Genomic DNA, 19,932 nt, shown 5'->3' with positions numbered 1-19,932 from the left:
ACTTTCCACTAACCTTAAATAGTTTAGCTTCGTATGCTGCTTTGATGTGAATTTCAAACTTGGCTGCCACGCTGCCTCGCTGTCCTTCTGTTGTTGCCACACCCCTCTGGTTTTGGTTCATCACTCGTGTCACACCCACATCGGATATCATCAAAAGCAGTGTTGTATACACAGTACTAAAGTCGATCGTGACTGAGATGCAGTAAAGCTGAGGTTCAGTCGTCGTTGTGGCTTGACCACCGGTCTTTTCGGGCGAGAAAGGCGCGAAATCAAAACTCGTACAAGAGAACCAGACATTCCCTCCCTAAACTGTTTACGATCTACCAAGAGAGTCACAGTCTTCAGAGATGGCCACAAATGAGGACTGTGCGTCGGTGCTAGAGCAGTTCATTCACGATGCTGCCAATTTACCAGCCGAGATCACTCACATGATGGAGGAGATCCAAGCCAAGGACAAAGACCTGCAGAAACACTTGTCCATTATCAACCAGAAAGACGCCAACATACAAAAGCATCTCAGAGCCAACGGAGTACTCGCTCCACATCCGAAGGAGGGCGAGTATGTCGAGCTAGTCAAGAAGAACTACGAGCTATGCCATGGACTTCAGGACCAAAAAGTCGCCTTGAGTGAAAAGGCCTGCAATCTCTTGGAGCGGCAGGTCAAGAAACTAGACATGAAAATTAGGGAACTACAGAGCGATGGACAACTCCTCGACGGTCCGCCCTTGCCAAGTGTTTTCAACCGCAAGGCTGAGACGCAGAAGCCCTTCATTGACTTGCCCACCAGTCTACCTCTACAGAACGCGTCTATCAGTGCTCTCAATGCAAACGCACACAGGATCAACACGCATATCTCTGCGACCATGCAACAGGCCCAAGCTAGACAGGTGCCACCGATTACAACGGGAAGCACACCTGTTCAACGGAGCTCCGCACCAGCGACACCTGCTTCGGCCGTTCAGCAACAACGTCAACGAGAGCGAGAACATTCCCTGGGTGCTGAGAACAAGCGGCGGAAGTTAGGAGGTCCAGTGCCAGGTACAACCCTACCGGCCCAGCCGTCAGGTCTCCGGCAATCCTCACTTGGCCCAGGCACTCCCAAAGCAGGCACTCCTACAGGTACAGGTACAAGCCGTGCTGGCAGCATACCTCGATCTACAGGAGCACAGCAATCAGTGGCGCCTCCCAAGAAGTCAGGCCTCTCTAAGAAGGTCATCTCCCATCAACAGGTCAATAAGCTCAAGCAAAAAGGCTCGACCAAGGGAAGACTATCCGTTGGGCGCAAAAAGGGTCAATCACCCTCAGTACGAGGTGGACGTGGCGGGACGGCAGCCTCGGAAGATGCAGACTCTGTGTTGTCATCCGCTGATGCCTCCGAAACCGATGCCTCCCAATCGAGAGGAAGGCGAGGCATTAAGAAGCAACAGCAAGCTGCGTCAGAGGAACCCGAAGCTGATGCGGGCGAGGACGAAGAAATGGAAGATGAAGAGGGAGAAGACGACAAACGCTACTGCTTTTGCAACCAGCGCAGTTATGGGGAAATGGTGGCTTGTGAGAATGATGACTGCCCCTACCAGTGGTTCCACACGGGATGCTTGAACATGAAGAAAGTCCCAGATGAGGACGAAGATTGGTACTGTCCGACATGCAGGGAGAAGCCAGAGATAATTGAAAGGGTCAAGATGAAGAAGAAAACTGGCAGGAAATAGGTGCAACCTGGACTGCCTTGAAAAGATACGCTTCTCTGAAAGCAGGCGTCCCAACAGTTTGGATGTCAGAGATAATCTTATGATATTTTCCACATGCTCTACACCCTTTGGCGCTCCCTTCAAAAGCCCATCCGTTGTGCTCCGTACGGTCTTGCCATTACATACCTAGGTAGATGGCGATCAGATCTTACGGCCTGACTTGGGACCCAGCGTTCGTCTCCCAAGCACAGTATGCGATTGGTTGCACAAGGAGCCTTGCTTATGGCCGTGCAACCGAAAGATCGCAAGAACGTATTGCGCAATTAGTGGCATTGGGGAACCTACGGATGAGCACTTTGTCGTACTGGTCACCCATTTGACATTGAGTAAGACGGAGAGGGTCACTCTGCTGTTTACGCAGAAGAACATCTCCCGATATTGTCAACCGTCCCCAACCCTGGTCCTGCTGAGAAGAAGCTAGAGGTGATGCCGTCAACCGAAGCGCAACTTCCTTTTTCTTTCAATTTTTCCCACACGTGGGACTGGAAAGGCCAAAGACAAGTTGCTGGGCCACTCGAAAGCGGGCTAAAGTGAGCGACGACAGAGAGATGCATTGTCTCGTACAGGGGAAAAGCGGAAGGGGGGGTGCGATCGTGGAGGTTGGCGAATGGAAGGCGTCAAGTGGCAGGATCATCTGTGGCGATGACTGCGATTTCCAGCTTGCTTGATGCCCGTCAACACTCGGCTGGGTACGCGAAACAGGGCACTGAGGGCACGTTGGGGAACGGTGGGTGGGCTGGAGGTGAAGCTAGTGGGGGTCACTAGGCACTAGACGAAAGCCAAATAGCTCAAAAGCATAGGCAGAGGTGCGCACCCTGGGCACCCTGGGCGCCTCGGGCACTCCTGCGCACGCCTGCGTGGCCTCGCGCTTCCCTGCAAGCAGTGCAAGCTGAAAGCCACTTAAAGTTTAAGCTGGAGCTCTCCGCATCTGCTCCATCACTCGTCACCAGCCGACCGCCGTGTCGAGCAAAGCGACCTCACAAAGAGCACTCGGCCGCAGCACCTTTTCTCGCAGGCTCACCACGTCCGCTCCTCATTTCACTTCTCGACTTTTCTGTGGCAGAGGCCGAGTTGCACAGGTGACCTGACATTCGTCCTGCCTACCTACTTAGTCTCCCGTCTTCGATCCCCTTTCTCCCTTCTCTCCACATGCTCTCCGAAATCTAGAGCAGCTCGGACCAAGGTCGGTTGATCGTCCTCGCCCAATCACCATGAGCTCCGAGAGAGAAAAGAACGAGCTCAAATCCCAAGGCGCCGTCGAGGCGGCTCGCGACCCAAACAGCTCTGTCACCGGCGATGATGCTCAACGGGTCATTCTAGACGAGAGCAAAAAGGCTGGTTCTACGGCCCTGCATTTCGATCCCAATGCCTCGCCAGCAGAAAAGGCCGCGCAAGCCAGAGCGGTAAGATTCCTTTTCTCCAACTCGCGGCAAAACCATATCACTGACCTCCATCAAAGCGGCAGAACGATACTCGTCGCCCACCCAAGGGGGTCGGAGTGGTCACGGATCTGGTGAGTGATATTACTCTCAAGCCTCTCTCTTCACCTCTGACTGACAAATATGACAGGACGATGGAAAGCCCGCTCAGTCCTACTTACCTCCACCTGAAGACATTTCCGTTGCTGCGAAGGCAGAACCCCCGGCCCAGGCTGGCGCGGCAAATGGAGTTCCACCAGAAGAAGAACAAGAATGGAACAAGGTCGGGTGGGCTCCGCGCTTCGGATCTGGTGGGACGGACGAAGAGGAAGGTAACCTATTAGACCATCAAACGGCCCTTGAGGGGAGGTTGGATGAGAAGTTCTTCGGTGGTGCGTATACCTTTGCTTCCAAGATACATGGCCGTGTCTCTAAGAATTCCAGATTGGTATCACAACACGGCCGTGATCGTCTTTGCCTGTATAGCATCATGGCTCGTTGCTACCCTCGGCGGTGGTCTAGCATGGGTCTTGATCATCATGGCCACCTGCGGCACATACTACAGGACCTCCATTAGACGGGTGAGACGAAACTTCAGAGACGATATCACACGGGAACTGGCCAAAGCACGTCTGGAGACCGACACCGAAAGCCTCGAATGGATGAACAGCTTTTTGGTCAAGTTCTGGCCCATCTACGCCCCGCAGCTTGCCAAAGCCGTTATCATGTCCGTGGACCAAGTTCTGAGCACCTCCACGCCGGCGTTTCTTGACAGCATGAGACTTGAAACCTTTATTCTGGGCACCAAACCACCCCGCATTGAGCATGTCAAGACCTATCCAAGGGCCGAGGACGACATTGTCCTGATGGATTGGAAATTCAGCTTTACTCCCACCGACACCATGGACATGACTGCCCGCCAGCTCAAGACAAAGATTAACCCTAAAGTCGTCCTGGAAATCCGGATCGGCAAAGGTGTTGTCAGTAAGGCAATGAAGGTCATTGTCGAAGACTTCGAGTTCTCGGGCTTGATGCGGGTCAAGATGAAACTGCAAATTCCCTACCCGCATATCGAGCGCGTGGACATTTGTTTCCTCGGTCGACCTACAATTGACTATGTCTGCAAGCCTCTAGGTGGAGAAACTTTTGGCTTCGACATCAATTTTATCCCTGGACTGGAGAACTTTATTAAAGAACAGATCCACGGCAATCTTGCTCCGATCATGTACGAGCCCAATGTCTTCCCCATCGAGGTGGCCAAACTGCTATCAGGCAACCCCATCGATCTAGCCATTGGCGTTGTTGCCGTTACGATCCACAATGCCAATGGATTGAAGAACCCCGATAAATTCTCCGGTACACCAGATCCCTATGTTATTGTCTCGCTGAACAGCGCCAAAGAGTTGGCACGTACCAAAACAATTCACGAAGACAACAGCCCTCGCTGGAACGAGACCTTGTACATCATCATTACGAATCTAACGGATTCCCTTACGTTGCAGCTCTACGATTACAACGATGTGCGCAAGGACAAGCACCTTGGGACCGCTACCTTCGCACTGGATAGATTGGAGGGCGCCGCTGAGCATGAAAATTTGACGCTTGATGTACTTGCCAATGGGAAGCACCGTGGAGTGGTCAACTGCGATGTTCGGTTCTTTCCTGTCTTGGAACCGGAGAAGCTCTCTACGGGTGAGATCTTACCACCCCCGGAGTCAAACACGGGCATCGCAAGAATCACCATCGAACAAGCCAAAGATCTGGACGGAAGCAGAAGTCTGGTCGGCGCTTTGGACCCGTATGCGGTGCTTCTTCTCAATGGCAAGGAGATCCATATCACCAACAAGCTCAAGCACACCAACAACCCTGTATTCTCGGACAACACCAAGTCAGTCCTCATCACGGATCGTAAGAAAGCGAGGATCGGGTTGGCCATCAAAGACAATCGCGACCTTGCCACCGATCCTATCTTAGGCACCTTTCAAATCAAGTTGGACGATATGCTTAAACTTGTGGATAAAGGTCAGGAGTGGTTCAATCTACACGGGACGACGACAGGGAAGGCTAAGTTGATGCTGGACTGGAAACCGGTGGCGCTGAAGGGTGTCACAGGATCTGGCGGCTACATCACCCCCGTCGGTGTGTTGCGCATTCACGTCCACAGTGCAAAGAGCCTGCGAAATTACGAGACAATGGGCAAATCGGACCCTTATGCCAGAGTTCTGCTGTCAAGCATCCCCAAGGGCCGGACGGTAACATTCCAGAACGACCTCAATCCCACTTGGGATGAAGTCATATATGTGCCGGTGCATACCCCTTCTGAGCGACTGATCCTCGAGGTGATGGACGAAGAAAAGCTCGGCAAAGATCGATCTCTGGGCCTGGTCCAGATTCCCGCTTCAGACTACATGAAAGAAGCCGAAGAAGGTGGGTATGAAGTTCATGACACCAAGACCATGCTGTCTGAAGGATTGCGAATGGGAGGTGCCGGTGAAGCGAAGGGCACAATCAACTATAGCGTTTCATTTTTCCCAACTCTCAACGTGATGGATCCAGAAGAGGAAGAGGAAGAGCGGAAAGCCCAAGCAGCACTCGAAACGCATGAAACTCCAGCAGGAACGCCATCGCACAGCAAGAAATCATCTGTTGAGGTCAAGACTTCAGCAGAGATGACAAGACCAAGTGTGGATGGGCGGAAGAGTCTGGAAAAGGCGGGCCGACTTGGTGCTCTGGCAAATGGGGCTGCATCTATCAGCGGCTCTGTCACTTCCGCCGTAAAACAGTCGCCCAAGATCAAGATCACGCCGGAGGATCTCCCCAAATACGGTATGTCCCCTTATACTCCGAGGTGGGTACCGCTAATTGCAACCAGAATCCGGTCTCATTGTCTTCAGCATTATCGAAGGCCACTTTGCGCAAACAGACATAAAGCTTGAGGTAGTGATGGACGATCATGCCTTTCCAGCTTACACGTCCTCCAGGATTCGAGATAGGGATCACCAATTCGGCGAGACTGGTGATGCCATGGTTCGTGAGATTGAAATGTCTCGAATCACACTCCGGTTGGCCGAAAAGGTTGACCGGACGGGCAAGGGAGACGACAATGACATCGTTGCTAAGCTGACTGGCTCTACTCTTCACACACTACAGCAGTGCTTGTACAAGCCCACAGAACTCACAATGAGGAGCAATAACGGAGCTATCAACAAAGTGGTGGTCAGTCTCAAATATCTACCCGTGAAGATGCAGCTTGATCCCAGCGAGAGCATCAACAACATGGGCACTCTCCGCGTCGACGTGATGGATGCGGCCGATCTTCCGTCTGCAGATCGCAATGGCTACAGTGATCCATACTGCAAATTCAGGTTGAATGGCAAAGAAGTGTACAAGACCAAGATCCAGAAGAAGACACTCCATCCTGCCTGGAACGAATTTTTCGAGGTGCAGATTCCGTCCCGCACGGCAGCTGACTTCAAGGTCGACGTTATGGATTGGGATTTTGGCGACAAAGCCGACCATCTGGGCTCTGCAATACTGAACCTGCAAGTTCTGGAGCCGTTCCAGCCACAAGAGGTCAAATACACCTTGGACGGAAAGTCGGGGGTTCTTCGACTTAGGATGTTGTTCAAGCCCGACTACATCACTCGAGCGCGGCAGGGGACATCAACCTTTTCAGGAACCTTCGCGCCGGCTGGAAAGGTGATTGGTGCACCCGTAAAAGGTGTCGGAAAGGTGGGTGGCGGTGTGGTCAAGGGAGCTTCATTCATCAAACACGGCTTGACCAGAGGGCGAGGCAGTAAGGAAGACGCATCACCAACCACCAACGGAACGTTGGAGACTGCAGATGCCGCCATGGCGCCAGTCGCAACCCCAGCCAAAGCCCCTCCCATGGTTGACGGAAGCGCGACTCCGGTTACCCCAGTCACACCCTCGCCCATGATGCACTCCCGCACTAAGAGCAACCACTCCACCATAACAGCTCCTAAAGGTAGTGAGACGGGAACAGCAAGTTTCATTGTTGTCTCTGCCACCGGATACCCTCCAAAAGCCGACGTTCAGGTTCTCATTAAGATGGTCGGATCCAAAGGAGCCAAAGAAGTGCACAAGACCAAGGCAATCAAATCCACGTCGGGCACAGTGGAGTTCGATGCGAACCACGAAAACTTCAAGGTGTCGTGCTCGGCAGACACGCAGTTCCAGTTGCAAGTCAGAGATCACGACATGCTCCGATCCAAAGACCTCGGCGAGGGCATGTTCTTTGTATCTGATCAGGGCGGGGGATCCGATCAAGTTGTCAAGGCTGGATCGGGATCGGTCACCATCCGCAGCAGCTTCGCCGCCAGCAACGGGGTTGCCTCAGATAGTCTCAGACCAGTCACCAGCGGACGGGACAGCCCGGACTCGAAGCGCGAGGGACGACGAAGTTTCTTTGCGAGGAGGGATGTTAGCGGCAAACACGAGGGATCTTGAACAGATCAGGGTAATGAGTGGGCGCGGCTTGTGAATTATCATGGATTGAGCGAGGGAGCGTTTGGGAGGAATGATGCAGGACGGCTCAGCAAAGAAGGTCCTTGAGGACTGCCTTGCCGGCGAGCCCTCGAGTGCCTTGTCCTCTCGTTAGATTCTTGCTTTTACTTGATTCAGAGATACCAGATATTGTTTTTAATTGCGCAGCGTACAGCCTGCGAGGACCTGGGCGGGACACTGATCAAATGCCCGAGAAAAACGGCGCACCAAAGGGAGGAATTTCAGAGAATAGGATTAGTGTTTCGAGGGAATTCATGTCATTGCTTTTGTAATCCACCGGACGATGTCCATGGTCTCTTCAGCGCAAGCGAAGAGAGGATCTCGGCCTATACCCGACACGTTCCCAGACGATGTACTTGTCAGATCCCTGGACACGAAATCACCCTGCGGCAGACTGTCTGGAGAAGGGGCATTCCGCATGGGACTTCTAAAGTAGCAGGGATTGGCACGATTGGCGGATGATCTATGTTTGAGGCAAATTTATCGGCCAAGTCCCTGATTACCACGTAAACTGAATCCCCTGCGTCAGTTGGTCAGATCAGATCCTTACCAGAACCCTATCGCTAGCGAGGATATCCAAGCATAAGAATATGTGAAAGAGCGCGAAACGCAAACAAGAATCAGTCAGGGGGCAAAGACGTCTGGGTGGGAAAGGCAAGACGCTAGCCTGATCTTTATTGAGACAAAAATTTTTCCGTTCTGTTCCCTCGGATAGATCTGGAAGTTGGGGATGTATATGGGTGTCAAGGCTGGAGGGGTGGGCAGGCGAATGATACATGACCGGTGAAACACGCAAATTTTGGCGGTCCCTCTAGACTGAAATGGAAAAAGATATGGGAGATGTGGCGTCGGACGGGGGAGCCCTTAGCTGTGGCGGACTTGGGATGCTAAGAGGGGCGGACGTGGGCTGTGGGCTGTGGGCTGTGGGCTATGGGCGTGGGCGGTCAAAGTGGTGGGATGAGTGAGAGGAGGAAGATGAGGAGGAGGAGGAGGGGCACCCAGAGGGGGATTGTCGTTGTCCAGATCGTCGCCGAACATGGAGCCTCGAGGAAAATAACGCTTCTGGATCGACCGATACTACCTTGATGGCAGACACAGGCTGCCCAACAAAATGGGAGAAGGTACTCACCCAGTACTTGGGTAGATAGAAAGAGGATATATTTGGATGAGACAGAGACACAACCATCGACGGTCCAGCAACCTCCACGTCGTCGACCACTTGTTCTCCCAATCAGACAATTAATCAATCACGAGAGGGTAAGTCCATATCCTGACCGCCAGATGAAGCTGGCTCGCTGCATCTTCCCAATTGCTGTTCCTGCTGCCAGCGATGGAGCCCAATGTTCCCACTTTTTGGAGCTTCCCGCACGCTGGTTGTGGACCATCAGAAGCCGCAGAAGCTGCAGAAGCTGCACAACTACATCACCCCTTGTCATAACACCACAACCGTCCACACCAGGTCCTTGCCCACCCAATGCCCACGGCACATGCAGGTGATGAAATCTTTGGGTCGCCCTTTAACCTGCCCTGAGACCATCTTTTGCAGTACCAGAAGCTCTCGCTAAAGCTTGCTGTTTTGACTTTTCCTCGTCCCCTCGAAGCTTTTGCATCACCGCTCCGACTTTTTTGGCCGACTCAACTTTCACCTTCTCTTCACATCGCCCTCACATCCATCACTCCACCAAATTCTTACAAGACCATCTGGTCGAGTTTCGAGACACAGCTGGTCACTAACTCGTTCCTAGACCTTAGCATCTACACTTTTCACCGTGATCTGAGACCGTCTCCAGATCCAATCTCCCTCCGCCACTTCGGTTTCCACCCCTCGTGCACAGCGCAGCAAAGATCATACCTGCAGCCACAGTCATGGCCTCGAAAGCAATTCCGTCCCATCTCCGTCATGGCGCGGCCAACGGTTCCAACGGTGCAGCGCCAGCTGAGAAGAGACACCACGGCAAGACACAGTCTCATGTGGTAAGCAAACGACACTTCCCTGATTCCTGCTGCCCTTCGTATCACATCACTTCCACCCACCGTCCGACATGCAAATTGCATGACACGACGGGAACTCCCTTCCTTCTTTCCCATGACGCACGGGCCCATCTTCCGCATACCCCAGAGTCCATTCTGGATACCTGCCGCCTCGTCTGGAAATAAATCCTGCGAGATCACGGTCGGTCCATCTTAGAATGAGGCGTCAAACACTGTTTTGTACTCGTCATCTCATACCTGCGCGCACCGTCCCCTGAATTGACTGCTGTTTAAGAGCTGCCTCGATCAGTTCTTTGCTCTTGCCCTTTTTCTCTTTTTGGCCTGTACGCCTTCCCTTGTTCAAAATGCCGCTACTAGAATCCCCTCCACCAATCGAGATGCGCACTTCTTCTCTGTCTCCCAACCAACACTCATCAGAACCTCTGCTAATCAAATCCCCCACAATGCAGGCCTTTGAGAACACCTCTACCAATGTGGCTGCCAGCCAAATGCGCAATGCCCTCAACAACCTTGCAGACACGGTCAAAGACCCCGCGGAAAAGAAGAGATTCGAGGCGGAGATGGACAACTTTTTCTCCCTGTTCAGACGATACCTCAATGACCGAGCCAAGGGCAATACCATTGACTGGGCAAAAATAAACCCTCCCAATCCTGATCAGGTCGTCGCCTACGATGACTTGCCCAACAGCGACGCGGTCGAGTTCCTGAACAAGCTCGCAGTTGTCAAGCTCAATGGTGGTCTGGGGACTTCCATGGGTTGCGTTGGCCCCAAGTCGGTCATTGAGGTCAGGGATGGAATGTCCTTCCTCGATCTGTCCGTCCGCCAGATCGAGTACCTCAACCGCACCTACGATGTCAACGTCCCGTTTGTTTTGATGAACAGCTTCAACACCGATGAAGATACCGCATCCATCATCAAGAAATACGAAGGTCACAACATTGACATCCTGACATTCAACCAATCCCGTTATCCTCGTGTCCTCAAGGACTCCCTGCTTCCTGCGCCCAAGTCGTACGACTCCCAGCTCTCCGACTGGTACCCTCCCGGCCACGGTGACGTTTTCGAGTCTCTCTACAACAGCGGTATCCTTGACCAGCTCTTGGATCGTGGCATTGAGATCATTTTCTTGTCCAACGCCGACAATCTTGGTGCCGTGGTGGACCTACGCATCCTGCAGCACATGGTCGAGACCAAAGCCGAGTATATCATGGAGTTGACCGACAAGACCAAGGCCGACGTCAAGGGTGGTACCATTATCGACTACGAGGGCCGCGCACGACTGCTGGAAATTGCCCAGGTCCCCAAGCAGTATGTCAACGAATTCAAGTCGATTAAGAAGTTCAAGTACTTCAATACCAACAATATCTGGATGAATCTGCGAGCTATCAAGCGGGTGGTGGAGAACAACGAGTTGGAGATGGAGATCATTCCCAACGAGAAGTCGATCCCGGCGGATAAGAAGGGCGAGGCGGATATTTCGATCATCCAGCTCGAGACCGCTGTGGGTGCTGCCATCAAGCATTTCAAAAACTCACACGGAGTCAATGTTCCCCGTCGACGATTCTTGCCTGTCAAGACCTGCTCTGATCTCATGTTGGTCAAGTCGAACCTGTATACCTTGTCACATGGTCAATTGGTCATTGACCCCAACCGATTCGGGCCTGCACCCTTGATCAAATTGGGCAGCGACTTCAAGAAGGTCGCGCAGTTCCAAAAGAGAATCGGCAGCATTCCCAACATTGTCGAGTTGGATCATCTGACTGTGACTGGTGACGTTAACTTTGGCCGTGGAATTGTCCTAAAGGGTGAGTTTGGTTGTACTACTACGTTCTTGTTCGCAACTAACTGATGTGACTACAGGTACCGTCATCATTGTGGCTACTGAGAACAGCACCATCGACATTCCCCCCGGATCGATCCTGGAGAACGTGGTGGTTCAGGGATCCTTGAGACTGCTTGAGCACTAGGTTGAGTCTGTGTTGGCGTGCATTATCTACTGTGCAGATGTGTCAATGGTTCACTGCCATGCTTCGACGGTATGTGTGGTGACATACAAACTGTGGGGTTGGAATGGTGGGGCGTAGCTTAGACGAGAGATGATATCATCCTCCTACTTCCTAAGACGGCAAGACAGAAAACTTCGTGGAAAGCAGAAAGAGCAGTGGATTGGCGGGTGACTTTACCGTTCGCGCATTCGCGGAAGAAGTCAGCATGGCAACGATGCATGGGAAGAGACTGTTCTTTGTAGCAGGGGTTTCATAAGAAAGAGTCGGCAAACCATCACAAAGGCCAAGGCACATGTGAGAGTAAACAGTGTGACATCATTGAGCGCTGGCTAGGCTGCGGCCAACCTTCCCTTTCGGAGGATCCTTCCCCGTACCACTGGCAGTACTACTAGTAGTCAATGATTAAGCCCCCGGATCAACTGCTCCGATCTACTCGGTAGTTATTCCGCCGTCTTGCTTTTCTCCGGGATGAGGCGGGACTTGGTATTCTCAAGGCTGGATACTCGACGAACGAGTAGTCCGACAAGTTCTTCCGTGGAGGCATTGTGAAAGTCTGTGACATCCCTTCCCAGCCTATCTGCAGCGGGTCTTAATATCAAACTTGCTTACACATCTTCCTGAGGGGGTGGTAAAGCCAGAGCAGAGCAAGAGTAGGGCAGAGCAGAGGAAGGGAAAGGAAAGGAAGAGAAGAAGGGGGGCAATTTTGAAGGGTTAGGAAAGGGAAAGGAAGGCAGGAATTTCCGAAAGATTCTCTGGGGGGAGGGGAAAGGGAAGTGGATTTGACAAACGACAACGACAAGAGAGGGTTGAGGAGGAGAGAAAAAGCAGGGAAGGACTAAAGAGACTCACGGAGGATAGGGGTGGGTGTTGCAATATTAATACGAAGAAAGCATTGAAACCGAAACCGAGACCGGTTCCACTCAATTCGACACTACGACGTTTCACGGCTGTGTCTGCGAAAAACCAGCGGACACGGGGGCAAATAAAGCCCAAGTACGCACAGGCACGTACACATATACCACCTAAAAAAGCCAAGCCATGTCTTCCACAACCAGCGCAACCACAGCCACCAGCACAGGGACGGGAAAAGGGACATTCACGCTCCTCCTCTTCGCCTCCGCGTCCACCTACGCCTCCGGGCTCGAAACCCTCCATTTACCCGCGCCAACAACCCTCCGCGGGATCATGGCGACACTCGAGTCCCGTTTCCCGGGTATGCGCGACAAGGTCCTCCGCAGCGCGGCCGTGACGGTGAATCTCGAGTACGTTGACTTCGATCTCGAGGCGGAGTCTGAGGCGAGCCGGGGAGACGGGCAAGGAGGGGGAGGAGGTGGGTTGGATATGGTGATCAACGAGGGGGATGAGGTCGGTGTTATACCGCCTGTGAGTAGTGGGTAGGTATCTATATGTACTAGGTGGTAGATAGTTATACAGGGATTCTGTTAGGAAGGAGGAGGAGGATGCGAGATGGGCAGAGCGAGCGGCCGTTGGATCGTGCATGAATAGGTAGTACGCACTGGTGACTGACAAACAAGGAATCCTCAGCCTGGCTGACCTTGACGTCCACTTTCTCTGTCCCAGCTCTTGCTCAGGGCTCCAATTCAATCCTCACGTTCACACACTTAGTCGATTATGATGAGGGTGCAGCCATCTTCCTCAGCGTCAAACTCGCCTTCCTCTTCCGCGTCAACCGCTCTTTGATCTTCAGTGTCAGACTCACTTTCCAGAAACTCGCCATTTTCTTCTTCGTTTTCGGGGTCCGACTCATTATATGACAAATCTATTCGAGCAGTTTTCTGTTCAATCGCCGACTCAAGGCAAGCCCAGCACACTTCGTCGTTGTTCAATATGAATACCTTCCGCAATCCCATTGTCTGTCTTGCTATGCAAGTCGCAGCCAATCTAGCCGACCAATTATTGTGTGCTCGGAATATCCCTACACCATCTGGAGGATCCAAGAGTTCCTCAAAGTTGTCGATGCTGGTATATTCCCGCTGAGACTGATCCTGTCTACTCCCGCACGAGCATCGGTAATTCACATAATGAAGTCTTAGCTGTTGAAGAGTTGCGAGTATATCGATGTGTGCGTACCAGTGGCCTCTGTCGTGTACTGACACCACTGCTTCGACCTGAAAAACATCCTGGTCGATATTGCCAATCACCTTGCAGGGGAGAGCAACGGGAACTTGCCATCCCGTTAGTAACAGGTGCAGCGAAGTGGCGCCGAAGTTATCTTCCCGTTTGTGATCGTAAGGAGCATGTTCTATTGCTCGAAAGTCTGTTGTCTTTTCTTTTACCATCACAGTTTCGGGGCTGACTAGAAGGGACACCCCAGGGCGGCCAAGATTGCCGACAATCCTCCGGATTGCATACGGTGGCGTGCAATGTGATGGGTCTGAAAGGAGCGATTCTGGAACGAAGATGGAGTTGCCGGCCGCTATTGCAAAGGCGCGATCAAACAGGGAGAGGTCAACTGGGATGCCCCCTGCTTCCATCGTGCAAATTCCTGCTAGTGCTTGTACCCTTGAGACCCCGCTCAGGGAACGAGGCCTATGCTTAGGATCTCCCCCGAGATAGTATTCAAATACATAGAATGGAGTTTCCGCGATTTTGATGGGAAATGTCGCATGGGGCAACTGTCCATAGAGTTGTGACATCAATGCTAAGCCATGGAGGTGTCTGAGGCTGGTGAATGAAGGTAGCACTTGTGACTGGAGCGCGTGGCTCGATTTTATAATTCCAGGAGATTGCTCGTCTGAGAAAGTCAGTTCTATAACCACACATTGTCATGGGTTTTGCATTCACCTCGAGAAGGCAGGAAATCCATATTCCCGAAATGACGGGCAACCCTCTCCCCGACAAAGTTCTCTAGATGCGCGCGTTGCAGCGTCTCTTCCGAGTTCAGAGCGGCCATGTTCGAACTTTGGAGGAGGCAGAACTTTGCCAATTGACGCTCAAAAAGCCGAGCACCCTCATAAACAGCAAAGAGGCCAATTTCTCGTTTTTCGTCACAAGCGGCCCATACCGGACAAAACAAGGAGACTACCGATTGCCGTGTCTCAGAACCCCGGATGTGACTCGGATTGTAGGGATCCGGATATTCCTGGCCTCGTCCCAAAGGATCATTTTCTTCGGCAGTCGCATGGGCCTTGTCTCCATTTTGCTGATCCTGGCACCCAACACCGTTCCACCAGCATTGCTTTTCTGAAAAGCCAGCTGACTCGAAAGGAGGAGGATCTGACCAATAGAATGAGGTTTGTGGAACGTTTAGTAGACCTTCTCGAGCGATGGTACCGAGCATGGTGTACTTGTGGGGGTCAATGGCTTCAACAAGCTCCGAAGACGGTGCTTGATCATGGGCCAGTTTTCGTTTAACTTCTGTCAAATGGCTCGAAGAGCCCGTGAAAACCCATCGTGCGTGAAATTTCTGCTGTTGCCATCCTTCAGCTGTAGAATCCTGATGCGGCGACCGGGTGTACGGAGTGGCGGTAGCTAAAACACACACGTCCGTGTCTGCAACCGTCTCCCAGTACTGGATAACAGCAAATGTCAAGATATCCGTAGTTTCTGCCACTGACCGCACATACCGAAGGTATTCTTCTGAAGTAGAAGGAATTGACATACCATGTACAACATGTAGATTGCATAACCCGAAGAACGGACCGTTGCTCAGCCTCGAAGGATATCCAAGGAGATGTTTTCCGCGTCTACCACCGTACCGAACAAGTTTCTCAAAGTTCGCAGAATCATCCTCAGAAAGATTGACCAGCAGTTTTGAGGCCTTGGTCAGGGGTTGTAACCAGAGCAGGAATCCACCATCCTCGTTACGTAGACGATTGTGATAATGTTCTTGGAGTAGATTGTCCAGCGAACAGAACCAAGAGGCAACGTCATTCATGATGCGCATTGGCAAACGCCAGTGCGAAAGTAAGGACCCAAATGCGATGAGGCAAAGCTCATCCATTGTGATTCGATAGTTGTCATGATCCGTCTCAACGCGGACCGGTTGCCCGTAGTATCTGAGATGAGAAAGAGCCAGTGACCATTGGAAACCTGGAGATACTTGGTCGTTGTTTCTGAGCGACAAGCCCACGGTGATCGCAACAGAGGGTGGAAATAATGGATCCTGGAAGACCACCTTTTTCGTCTCTGAGGAGAGTACGATGAGATCCGGATACAGGTGCCAGGCTGATAAAGCCAGCAAGACGGAACTGTCGGTAGCATTCTGTGGCTTTCCGTCCAGTAGAGCTTCGAAGCCATTGATTGCGGTCTCCCAGGCATTGATGATCTTGGCGTATGTATCTTTGCCAGTGCTAACGGGCAGAGTGGTAAGGTTGTCCAAGATCAGCGTGAGCTGCTTCAATTGTTTGACCTTTACCTGGTCAGCCGTGATCAGCCAAGCACGGACGCTTGCATCAAAAGTGGCCAAGTCTTCGCGTAGGATCTTCTGGTGAGCTGCAATGACTGCCTCGTTCATGGCGAACCCATCCGATTGCGCAGTCGCTATCACCTCCTTCTGACGGATTGCCACTATTTCTGCCCAGATGGCGACGCTCAATTTCGGATCGTCGAACTTTCTTGCCAACAAGCACGCTAACAGCAGGACCGCAAGGGACGCAGAGCCAGATGTTGCAGCTGCCCAGATAGAAGTGGCATCCGCGCCGACAGAGTCTTTGAACGGCCCATCTTTGATTGTACCCGTGGGATTAGCACCAGGGGACTTGATGATTTCCGAGACTCTTTCACCGAAAGCTCGGAGAAGCTTTGGAGCGTTGGGTGCGACTTGGGAGAACAAAGCTCCTAGCATACGAGCGGTCTGATGGTGGGATCCCTCCTCAGCCGTTTGCCGTCGATGATGCGATAGGGCAGAGCCAAGGGGATGAAACTCGGCAGGTGCCTCGAGTGTAACGAGGGAAAATCCCAGGTTCAGGTTGGCGAGGGAAAAGGAGTTTTCGTTAGTGCCGGACAGCACAGCATTCGTCACTTTTCCAAATATCTGAGACATTCCGACGCGCTACACAGAAGCCTTTCGCGACAATGTGTTCTCTGGGAGGAGATGAAAAGGATGTCTTGATGTCAATGGTAGACGAAAGAGTGCGGTCTGAGGCTGAAGTAAACTTGACCAGGCAGCAAGCCGAGCAGGCAGATGCCTAGGAAAAAGCTCCATAGCGAGGGACCGCATCGCCAATAATGTTGGGCCGTGGGATGATGCAGAAAGCGAGCTAAACGGCTGGCAGCAAGCAGCTACTGGGCTGGGTCGACCAGGGTCGCTGCAAGAGGTCATGCCCACGTTGCGCCTCATTGTTCGTGAAGACGAATCAGGGGGTGCGAAACTGTTCGCCCTGGCTCTGAGGCTGAGTGGAGGATAGATGCCCACAGCCAGACTGCTCCACAGGATTCCATGGTAGGATAGGATGGGATAGGACCGCGTCGGACAGAGATTGGGAGATGCGAGAAAGATACAAGAAGCAGGTCGTGATGAGGGAGAAGTTGAAGTCGTTAGAGAAAGCGGCCTCGATCGTTCGGGGAACGAGGCGTCCTTCAACTGCAACACGTGACTGCGTTCCGAGTTTCCATCCCACCAAAGCGAAAAAATCAAGTGAAACTGTGAAGGATTCCCGAATATGAGATTCGACACAGGCCACACATATGTAACAAACGTTGATGATGTCGTCGCCGGATGATGGAATCAGCAGGAATTCAAAAACGCCAATGTGCCCACCGTACTTGGTCCGATTAGCTCATCACCAACTGCGCCTCGTTGCATACGGATGATGGACACGACGCAGGTACGCGACAACAACTCAAAACCTCAATGGCTTGATGCGCAACAAGGTCCTCGCCTGTATTATGGCTTCACAATCGAAGTGGAATCCTCCACAATAGCCCCTGCTGGTTGTTGGTGGGAACGAGCCGATTCGCAATCTCACCGGTAAGTCTGTGAAGCTGATGATGATGACCACCACCACCCCATCCAATGCACACCCGCTTCGCAATCACGTATATAAACCCGTACGGCCTCAATCAATCAGCTCTCCACATCGCTTCAGACCGCCTGGCTGTGAGCGTCTGCGCCTTCAATAAAAGAGCAGTGAAGTGCTTCGAGCAATTGGCAGCCTTCATTATGACATCCACGCTTTCTAGAGAAGTAAAATCGCTGTTCAAATCTTTCCGTTCTGCTCCTCCCGAGGGTAGCCATCGCCCTGATGCCGTCTTGAAACATGCCGAAATCACGGGCAACACCTCAGGGACTTCCTCTGCTGCTCCATCACCAACTTTGTCGACAACTTCCTTCGAGCAACCTATCCTGATCGAACTTTTCCAAAGCCAAGGCTGCAACTCCTGTCCTCCCACTAACGACAATCTCATCTCCTTTGTGCAATCCCACCAGTCTTCGAACCAAGATGCCTCGCCACCTCGCTTTTACGCCAGCCGATCTCCATCCTCTTCCCCAACCGCCCTCCCAAATTCGTCTCCAGAGCCAGAATACTTGTTGCTCACATACCAAGTAACCTATTGGAATTATCTTGGCTGGGAAGACACTTTCAGCTTACCCATCAACGACATCCGCCAACGAGAATATGTAAGGAGGATGGGCATGCGTGGGGCGTACACACCAATGGTGGTGGTCAACGGGCGAGGCGTCGGCGTGGGCAACACCAAGGAGGATCTGGAGCGGATTGTACGGGCAGGTCGAAAGCCCGCGGGCGAGACAGAAAAGGTGGGCATCAAGAGAATTCTAGCAGAGCAAAAGGACGGAGAGCTGGGGGTCGAAATCGACGCAACAAGCCTTCCACCGCCATACTCGGCATCTCTGGCCCAAAATCTCGAGGTGTGGGAAATAACGTACACACCCAGCTCACAAGACGTGCATATCCCCAGGGGCGAGAATGCCGGGCGCACGCTCCCACATCTCAACGTGGTCAAGGACGTGCGAAAGATTGGCTCCCTTGAGCGTGGGACAAAGCAGCGCTTTCAAGTCCAGTGGCAAAGTAATGAGAGGCGCGCCAGCCTGGGGCCAGGGAAGGTGGTGATTGTGCAGGATGGGAAGGGTGGTGGGATTTGCGGTGTGTTGAAGCTGTGAATCATCAAAACTGTTGATAAGGCTCTCGTCAAGGACGATGAATCGGACATGCTGAACTTTCCAGTCATAAATGCTTGATTAATCTGTGCTGAATTTCGTTGCCAAAGCCCCCTATCGTTGCTGTTTCCTTACCATGCCAGCGAGAGCGTACCGAGAAACGAGCCATCCCGGCCAGTCAAGCGACCAGCCCGATGAACTCATTTCCAACAGATGACCTCCCCCTGGAGCGCGACGTACCACGCCTCAGGACTATCCCCCCATTCCTCCAAACCCTTGATCATGTCATCGATCTCATCCTGACTCTTCACGAGCTTGAGCTCATGCAACCACTTCCGCCCAATCTCACCTTTCAGCCTCTCAACGTGGATATTCGCCCACCATTTCGACTCGTCGGGCGCAGGGTGGCACGTGGCGCCCGCGCGGACCTGCATCTTGGACCGATCGAACCCGGCCTCCTGGGCCCAGAGGTGGATGCGGCGACCGGACCCAATGCCCTGGGCGCCGGGGGAGACTGCTTTGGCCATGGTTTGCCTGAAGAGCTCTGTGCCGGGATTGGCGGGGTGGAAGATCAGGGAATCTGTCTCGCGCATGGCCAGCAACCCACCGGGCTTCAGGATGCGGAGAGCTTCCCTAATAACCCGCACGGGGTGAGGGATGTGGTACAGCACCTGGCTGGTATACACGACATCCACGGAATTATCGTCCCAAGGCAGGCGGGCGGTGATGTCGCCCACGCGGAAACTCAGATTAGGGTATTCATTCTCCGGGGAGCTCGAGCGCGCAACTTCAATCACCTCCTCCGCGGCGTCAATCCCAATCACCTGGCCCCGGGGCACATAGGAACAAAAACCCCTAGTGATGGTGCCCGGCCCACAGCCCAGGTCCACGACTGTAAAATGCGGCTGCAGATGCGGCAACAGAAACGCGGCAGAGTTTTCCACCGTGCGGGACGCGTGCGAAGCCACGACGGCCGCGCTGTGGCCTTGGGTGTAAGTGGTCGACGTTGACGTTGAAGATTGCGATAGGGGCTGTTGCTTTGAGTTCATGGTGAGGGGGGAAATTTGGCACCTCGTATTCTGCCTTGGTTCACGAAGAGGCTGTGTCGGACACGGGCGATTAATCTTCGATGGGGGGGATCTCGTTGGCAAAGCCCTGC

At 52.8% G+C, this 19,932-nt stretch overlaps 7 protein-coding genes across 7 annotated transcripts; 5 read left to right on the top strand and 2 right to left on the bottom strand.

Annotated features, from left to right (window-relative positions):
* Positions 1–347: 347 nt before the first annotated feature.
* On the top strand, positions 348–1,709 carry Z520_02471 (uncharacterized protein; the record flags this gene model as incomplete). The annotated part of the gene is made up of 1 exon (XM_016772985.1): positions 348–1,709. The coding sequence occupies one exon, from the start codon at positions 348–350 to the stop codon at positions 1,707–1,709; it is 1,362 nt and encodes a 453-aa protein (XP_016636455.1).
* Positions 1,710–2,959: 1,250 nt separating this feature from the next.
* On the top strand, positions 2,960–7,636 carry Z520_02470 (uncharacterized protein; the record flags this gene model as incomplete). Its single annotated transcript, XM_016772984.1, has 5 exons — positions 2,960–3,151; positions 3,208–3,261; positions 3,318–3,558; positions 3,611–5,992; positions 6,039–7,636. The coding sequence occupies 5 exons, from the start codon at positions 2,960–2,962 to the stop codon at positions 7,634–7,636; spliced, it is 4,467 nt and encodes a 1,488-aa protein (XP_016636454.1).
* Positions 7,637–10,029: 2,393 nt separating this feature from the next.
* Z520_02469 (uncharacterized protein) lies at positions 10,030–11,653 on the top strand (the record flags this gene model as incomplete). The annotated part of the gene is made up of 2 exons (XM_016772983.1): positions 10,030–11,491; positions 11,547–11,653. The coding sequence occupies 2 exons, from the start codon at positions 10,030–10,032 to the stop codon at positions 11,651–11,653; spliced, it is 1,569 nt and encodes a 522-aa protein (XP_016636453.1).
* A 1,077-nt stretch (positions 11,654–12,730) lies between these two features.
* Z520_02468 (uncharacterized protein) lies at positions 12,731–13,090 on the top strand (the record flags this gene model as incomplete). Its single annotated transcript, XM_016772982.1, has 1 exon — positions 12,731–13,090. The coding sequence occupies one exon, from the start codon at positions 12,731–12,733 to the stop codon at positions 13,088–13,090; it is 360 nt and encodes a 119-aa protein (XP_016636452.1).
* A 224-nt stretch (positions 13,091–13,314) lies between these two features.
* Positions 13,315–16,697, bottom strand: Z520_02467 (uncharacterized protein; the record flags this gene model as incomplete). Its single annotated transcript, XM_016772981.1, has 2 exons — positions 13,315–14,447; positions 14,498–16,697. 2 exons carry the CDS (start codon positions 16,695–16,697, stop codon positions 13,315–13,317), a joined length of 3,333 nt encoding a protein of 1,110 aa, XP_016636451.1.
* Positions 16,698–17,816: 1,119 nt separating this feature from the next.
* Z520_02466 (uncharacterized protein) lies at positions 17,817–18,776 on the top strand (the record flags this gene model as incomplete). Its single annotated transcript, XM_016772980.1, has 1 exon — positions 17,817–18,776. One exon carries the CDS (start codon positions 17,817–17,819, stop codon positions 18,774–18,776), a length of 960 nt encoding a protein of 319 aa, XP_016636450.1.
* Positions 18,777–18,973: 197 nt separating this feature from the next.
* Z520_02465 (uncharacterized protein) lies at positions 18,974–19,822 on the bottom strand (the record flags this gene model as incomplete). Its single annotated transcript, XM_016772979.1, has 1 exon — positions 18,974–19,822. One exon carries the CDS (start codon positions 19,820–19,822, stop codon positions 18,974–18,976), a length of 849 nt encoding a protein of 282 aa, XP_016636449.1.
* Positions 19,823–19,932: the final 110 nt, after the last annotated feature.

This window comes from Fonsecaea multimorphosa, assembly GCF_000836435.1.
Source record: "Fonsecaea multimorphosa CBS 102226 unplaced genomic scaffold supercont1.3, whole genome shotgun sequence".
NCBI classification, from domain to species: domain Eukaryota; kingdom Fungi; phylum Ascomycota; class Eurotiomycetes; order Chaetothyriales; family Herpotrichiellaceae; genus Fonsecaea; species Fonsecaea multimorphosa.
The sequence above is the reverse complement of the archived record's forward strand: the minus strand, read 5'-3'. Positions and strand labels throughout refer to the sequence as shown.